This window comes from Mustela putorius, unplaced genomic scaffold, assembly GCF_011764305.1.
Source record: "Mustela putorius furo isolate JIRA1106 unplaced genomic scaffold, ASM1176430v1.1 tig00000129_pilon_pilon_pilon, whole genome shotgun sequence".
NCBI classification, from domain to species: Eukaryota; Metazoa; Chordata; class Mammalia; order Carnivora; family Mustelidae; genus Mustela; species Mustela putorius.
In genome coordinates this window covers 21396395-21403926 of record NW_025421290.1, presented here as the reverse complement: position 1 = coordinate 21403926, position 7532 = coordinate 21396395, and the positions used below count along the sequence as shown (strand labels likewise).

At 46.9% G+C, this 7532-nt stretch overlaps 1 protein-coding gene across 2 annotated transcripts in view; it reads right to left on the bottom strand.

Moving 5' to 3' along the window:
* Positions 1-397: 397 nt before the first annotated feature.
* Positions 398-7532, bottom strand: part of RAD51B (RAD51 paralog B) — a 682991-nt gene continuing 675856 nt past the window's right edge. Inside the window, exon 10 of one of the 2 annotated variants that reach the window (XM_045070887.1) lies at positions 398-645. In XM_045070887.1, the coding sequence (XP_044926822.1) occupies positions 563-645 (83 nt within the window). In that variant the 3' untranslated portion in view covers positions 398-562. The remainder of the gene's footprint in view (positions 646-7532) is intronic. The other variant, XM_004738999.3, reaches the window with a different exon arrangement.

The following is a 7532-nucleotide window of genomic DNA, read 5'->3' as shown; positions in this document are numbered from 1 at the left end:
AGTGTCAGGTGGGAAGGAAACCTTTCCAAAGCTGTTACTCCCAGTGACTAATTCACCTTGGTGATGTTGCTTAGGATATCAGCTGCTCTGTGCCTCTTGCTTCTTAAGTATCTGTTGTGGGAAGGGCTGAGAAATTTGAATTTCCAAAATAAAATGGAGAATAGACATGGGATAAGAAACAGGAAACCCATTTTCTGACCTTTAAGACACTTAAAAAAAAAAAGATTTTATTTATTTACTTAACAGAGAGACACAGTGCGAGAACACAAGCAGGGGGAGTGGGAGAGGGAGAAGCAGACTCCCGCTGAACAGGGAGCCCAAAGTGGGGCTCGATCCCAGGACGCTGGGATGGTATCCCAGGACCTCAGGATGACCTGAGGCGAAGGCAGACGCTTAAAGACTGAGTCACCCAGGTGTCCCTTTTTTTTTTTTAATAATTTTCCCCCCAGTTTTTGAAATAATATATGTTTATGGAAGAAAGTTTGAAAAACTAGAGACCAGGTCGCCTGGGTAGCTCAGTTGGCTGGGCCTCCGACTCTTGATTTCAGTTGAGGTCATGATCTCAGGGTGATGAGATCAGGCTCCGAGTCAAGCTCCTTGATGGGTGTGGAGCCTGCTTGAGATTCTCTCTTGGCCCTTCCCTCCCTGCAAAAAACAAAAAATAGAGACCAAAATTAGAAAAAGTCAAGCCAAATCTTATTACTCAAGAGATAGCACAGTTAACATCTTTATACATATTTTTCCAGTTAAAAAATATAGACAAAACTTTTTTCTTACAAGACTGCTATGTTCTGTCCAAACTGCTTATAATTTGCTTTTTCCTTTTGATGATATGTTGTGAATGTTTTCCCATGAGATTAAGCCTTCTTCTAGCACATAATTTTAATAATGGCCCACTATTCCATTATACAGATGTTTGTGTAACTAATACCCTATAGGTGACATTTAGGTTGTGTCTATTTTTTGCTATTTTAAGTAACATAATGTACATGCTGGGACATTAACTCAGGCTGTTTCATTATCCTGATCACAAGTCACGTAGTCCTTCCTCAAGAGCCATTGGTCATTCTATAGGCCAGAGAAACTACATCACAGGTGATTTCATAACGCTTTCTCAGAACACAAGGACAAATTTGATCTACTCAAACAGATTAAGACTTGCAGGTTCTCTTTATTGCACAGGAACACCCACCAATGTAAAATGATAGTTGTGTTTAACTCATTTATTCATAAATGCACTATTTCAGACAAAACACATTCCCTTGTTTGGTTTCCCTTTGACTCTGGTCGCCTTTTGATAGGGAAAGTGAGCTTATTGTAATAGCAGCAGAAGCTTGTAATGAAGAAGGTAAAGCAGTAGAGGCACCTGGAAACATGCATTCTGGGGTGAATCACACACCATTCTAATTCATACTCTGTGTTTAGTACTTCCGGTGTCACTGTTCTGCTTGATTGGAGAAAAAGGTCGAGAGGGGAATAGCAGAAAGGCTCAAGGCTCCCAGCAAGCCAAAGGGTTAAGAAGTCTTGGCCACTGAGCAAACTCCCAGCTGAGTATTTGGGGCAGAATCTAGGCCACTGGTTCCTGGTTTGAGAAACTCAAGTAGCCCCCTGGGGGAGTGCCTCCTGTTTCCATATGGCTGGCACTTTAGACTTGCAGGAAGGCCCAGAGGAAACAGGCTGCCAGCTGAAGGGGCAGGTGCTTCATGCCTGGGAGCTTGGTCTGGGTGGGGAAGATCAGCAGAGTCACCCCTATGCCCTTCTCATCCCAGTGGCCCCATACACATCTTCAACAGTCATTGGAGGACAGGATCGCTAAGGTAAACATTCTCACTTTAAGGCAAAGTCTAGACCCTCTTGCCATCTCTGAGGACTGAGGTTTCCAGAAGACTGGTAGAGGGAGAGAAGGAATTCAAGGGGGGGTGGCATAGGAACACACATGATGGCTGAAATACGCAAAGTGTGAGAAAATAAAAATTGGCAGGGGTTGAATGGCGGCGGCACACGTGCTCACATCCACTCACCCACTCACCCACTCACCCACTCACTCACTCACAGTTGAATGGGGTTTCTGGGAGGGGAAATTGTGATCTTCAATGCCTATAAAAAGCCCTGGAGTGAGCTCTCAAAAGAGAGTGAGGGTGGGGAGATGGGGGATCCCAAGATTCCTGTCAGGCAAACACGTTTGTCTGTCCTCCCTTCTCAGCTGCTCTGATATGTCACCAGACACCCTTGCCCAGTCTGACAGTCCCATGGCCACACACAGCACCCAAGTGAGCCATTCCTTTCCGCGCTGCTCCAGACCTGGCTGATGAGCTCAGTCCTCTCCTCTTCTAGGAAAGATTTACTGCAACAGAACATAGCCACCTTCTAACACCTCCCTCAGCTAGCCTGGTCTTTCCTTTAGGCTGGAGATGGATGTGCGGGAAGTTTATGCAGAGGATGATGGGAATAGATCCATATTCCTGCCCTGGGTGACCGAGGAGCTGGGCAAAGGCAACAGGAGCCTTTCTTCATGCCCACGACTGAACATCATGGTGCCACATAAATGCCAGCCCAGAGAATTCCCTACCTCCAACCTGAATCTTGGCCTCTGTTCATTAAGAAGAAACATCCCCATGCTCACTTGCCAACCTTTTAACAGAGCATGTGAATTCCCTCTCTGTCCCATCAGATTTCATCTCTCTCTCTCCTGGAAGCCTACGGGGACAGGTCCTCACTGGTTCCTTCCACAGTTTTCTTCTCCCTACCAATGGGACAACTTGGCCCCTACCTGTAGCCTCAAGGATCTCATGTGATCATAGGCTGATGAGAGCTTAAAAGTCAACCCAGAGAGCTCGCCATGGGGAGGCCCAACTCTAAGGGCATGTCGAAACAGTTCTGTGGGATGGACACTGTTATCCCCTTTTTCGAGGTGATGATACTTAGCCCAGAAAGGTTCATTACTTTTCCCGAGGTCACACACATTGTGAGTGGCAGAGTGAGGATTTGAACCTGGCAGCTTGGCTCTGGAGTCCTGCTCTTAAGACCATATTGCAGATGGAAATAAATTAGCACTGTTTCTACCTGTCCTACTGCTGTCCCAGATCTGACCTTGGGCCCTGGTCTGACAATAGGATTCTCTCTTCCTCCTGTGCTTGGGCTCTTACTTTAGCCACTTCCTGGTATGCTCATCTCTATAGGATATCTTAGGATACCCTATTTTTACTGTCCCTCATTTCAAGTTCTGAAATCCCATCCTAAGCCCATGCTGATGACCTTGCTGACAGATCGCAGACAACAAGATTGAAGTCTTTCTTAACTGTGGGTCCCACACAGAGCTCTTAGCATGGTGCCTAACCCACAAGAGGTGTTCCATTTATATTTGCTGAGGGAAATCAGTGTCAAATGATCGGTGCCTCAGTTTCCTCATCTGTTCAATTAGAGCATCATAGAGTTTTGTGAGAATGAATTAAGTGAATCTATGCAAAGCTCTTGGAACAGTGTCTGGCATGTGGCAAGTACTCTATAAGACTAGGCAGTGCTATTTTTTTTTTTTTTTTGTATATACAGGTGGAAGGTCATTCTGGTGAAGGCTTTGGGCTCTGGGTCAGAAGCCGGGATTCGAATCCTATCTCTGCCACTTCTCAGAGTTACGATCTTCAGCATTTGACGTAAATGTTTCCATACTTGTTAGCCCGTTTAAAAATTGCATAACAATACTTGTACCTCCCAGGGTTTTTTGAGAATTAAGTGAGATAATATTTACTAAGTGCCTGGCACAGAGAAGGATATCACTACATGATAGCCAAAAATGTTTAATTATACTATTGTGAGTATTTTACAACTGAGATACATATGTTCAAAGCATTTTGGGGTCACTCAGTCTTCTCCTCATGACAGATTCCTACCTTTTTTTTTTTTTTTTTTTTTTAATATAATGATTCCACAATTCTATACATCACTCAGTGCTCGTCAGGACAAGTGTATTCTCAATTCTCTTCACCCATCTCACCCATTCCCCCATCTACCTCCTCTCTGGTAACCACCATTTTGTTCTCTGTGGTTATGAGTCAATTTTTTGTCTCTCTCTCTCTCTCTTTTTTCACATGTTTTGTTTCTTAAGTTCCACATATGGGGAAATCCCACAGTATTTGTTTTTGACTGACTTATTTCACTTAGCATTATACCCTCTAGCTCCACCCAGCTGGCTGCAAACAGCAAGATCTCATTCTTTTTTATGTCAGAGTAATATTCCGGTGTGTATATAGACCACATCTTTGTTATCCATTCATTTGTTGGTGGACACTTGGGCTGCTTCCACAGTTTGGCTATTATAAATAATGCTGCAGTAAACAGAAGGGGACATGTGTCTTTTCAAATTAATGTTTTCATGTTCTTTGGGTAAATATCCAATAGTGGAATTACAGGATCATACGATAGTTCTGTTTTTAATTTTTTGAGACGCCTCCATACTGTTTTCAATAGGGGTTGTCCCAGTTTGCATTCCCACCACCAGCGCATGAGGGTTCCTTTTTCTCCACATTTTCACCAACACTTCTTGTCTCTCTTTTTTTTTTTTTTTTTAATTTTAGTCATTCTGACAGGTGTGATGTGATGCCACATTGTAGTTTTGATTTGCATTTAATTTTGTTCATTATTTCTTTCACTGTGCAGAAGCTTTTTATTATGATGTAGTCCCAATAGGTGTTTTGCTTTTCTTCCCCTTGCCTCAGGAGACTTTGTATCTACAAAGAAGTTGCTACAGTTGAAGTCAGAGACATTACTGCCTGTGCTTTCTTTCAGGAGGTTTTTTTGTGTTTTTTGTTTGTTTTTTTTAAATTTCAGGTCTCACATTTAGGTCTTTAATGAATTTTGAAGTGTATTTTGAATACATTTTGTGTATGGGGTAAAAATGTGGTTCTGTTTCATTCTTTTTTTTTTTTTTAAGATTTTATTCATTTATTTGACAGACAGAGACACAGGTAGACAGAGGCAGGCAGAGAGAGGAGGAAGTGGGCTCCCTGCTGAGCAGAGAGCCAGACGTGGGACTCGATCCCAGGACTCCGGGATCATGATCTGAACCGAAGGCAGAGGCTTTAACCCACTGAGCCACCTAGGCGCCCCTGTTTCATTCATCTGCATATAGCTATCCCAACGCTATTTGTTTCCCAACACTATTTATTGAAGAGACTGGCCTGAGTCCCAGGTGCCTTTGACAGGGACAGGCCCTCAGATGACGACTTGAGGTCTCCGGGCTTTCTTTGCTGTGGGAACCAGACTCTGAGACAGGTGACCCCAAACCCTGCAGGGCAGGCGAGCGTGAATACGCCGAGATGCAGGCAAGCTGGGTGGGATTGTAGGTGTTGATGTGACGAGTGCCCAGACTGGTTTCAAACTCGTGACCTCCCCACCAAAGACTGGTTTCATCTTGTAACAACTGTCAACTTGGCCCCACCTGAGCCTCTGTGGACTGGCCAGCCGGGGGAGTTTGGAGAGATACAGAGCCTTAGGAGCCTCCCCTCTCACTCCCATCCCTCAGCCCAAATCTTCCCCGACACACAGAGTCTGACACACAGCGAGGCTCCTCAGGTAACGGGCCAGAGACTGAGGCCAGCAGGAACTTTCGGAATCAGCATCTGGGAGGACACACCGATCGGCTGTCCCGGGGTGACCTGTGTGGGGACAGGCAGGGCATGAATGTAGAGGTGAGGGTGGAGGCAGAGACAGGGACAGAGGCTTCGAATGGGGCTAAGTCTTACGTGAAATGGCAGTGCCATTAACAGATACACACCACGAACCCAGATCTGAATGCGTCTGGAGTGTGTGTGTGTGTGTGAGAGAGAGAGAGAGAGAGAGAGAGAAGAGAGAGAGAGAGAGAGAGATTTGAAGAGCTAAGGAAAAAGGGGGAAGAAATGAAAAAGAAAAAAAAAAAATAAAAGTCCTTTCTTTCCCTGTAACCATTAGAAAGAAAATGAAGTCCAAATTGCGTTCAGGGCTGTTGGGACAGAGGAAGAGAAGCAAGAATGGAAAAAACAGGCCATAAAGATGCCAGGGCTGCTTAAGCAGAAACATCTGTTGAAGTCATAAGACTCGGGCCTGGTCAGGCTTCTAACAAACCCAGGAAGAGGAGAGTGTGTGCTGGCTCAGGGCGATCCTCGTCCGCCCCGTGCAGGGCCCCTGGGACCCGCATACGTGCAGAGCAGATACCTTCTCCCGGGCTCTGCCTGGGCCCGGGCTTCCAAAGGGAGAGGAGAGGGAGGGAGAGGGGGGGAGAGGCGTTCCCAGGTCAAGAGCCGTTTGGAGCATGTATTTATTTCAAGCTTTAAATTCACTGGGACAGCCTGGGGAGCCACATGTGTCAACCCCTGCCGCTAAAGAAAGAAGAAAAATGAAGGAGGGGGGAGGAGAGGGTTGGTTGCTGACCTGCAGGAGTGGGGAGGCTGTGAATGCTATTTGCAAATGGGGACACCACTTTCTTGTTTCCGATTTTCCACCTCAGCCAAGGGCTGAAGGCTCTGGTCTTCGAATAGCTACACGGACCTCAGCTAATGCGGAGTGACCACACTGCACTCTCCGGGCTGTGCTCCTTCCAGGCATCCCCTCATTTAATCTTCCAGCTCCCTGTGGTCTCCGGGTCCCCACAATGGGTAGAGACTTGCACGGCCTCTTCCGAATTGCCCTCCTAGGAGGAAACCGAGGCTTAGCCAGGTTAGACGAGTCGCCCCAGCTGGCCCGGGAACCAGCCAGCACACTGCAAGGCACACCCGGGAGCTGTCCCTCTCTCTGTCTCCCAGAATGAATTAGAAAAGCAGCGTCAGCCAAGGGCCACTGGTGGGAAAGCAGCTGGGAAAATGAGCCCAGCGGCATGTGCTCACGGCCCCAGCGGGCCTCTGCAGCTTGTGTGTCACTGTGCTCTGTCACCTCAGCCCGGGCAAGAAGAGGGAGCTATGGCTGGAAGAACAGGCCATCACAGAACAAAGGAAAGTCGGTCAGTGCTCCCCCCAACCCCCAGGGATGGAACGCTATCGTCTCTCAAGGAAATGCAGAGACGGTAAAAGAAACGAAATCCAGAGTCTATATTACTAGCTTGTGGGAAATGGTCAAAGTGCCATTTGGAAGGCTCCATTCCCAAAGTCAGATGCTGTGTGCATCTTCTCTTCCTAGAAGTCCCTCCTCGCGACCTGGCCTTGCCTGTCGGTTCAGTCATCTCCTTCTCCTACCTCCATCCTACCGCAAGGGCGCCTCTCCACCCTCGCCTCACATGGGGGAACGGGGGGAACTGGATAGGAAAGGCTACAACTGTTGGCTTGGGGGTTCATGGTCAGGGGGCTATGAATCCTTTCAGAAAATACAGAAGTGAGACAGCAAGACTTGGCCAGCGGAAGAAGCCAGTGATAATACCATTCCCTGAGCCACCAACTCCTTGCTGCTAACCTTTACTCGGTCAGAGCCTCCTGGTGCCAGGCCTGTGCCTTGTGTCACCCCTTTAGGATAGGTAATATCACCTCTGCTTTCCAGGTGAGGAAGCCAGAGCTCAGAGAGGATGTTTCTGT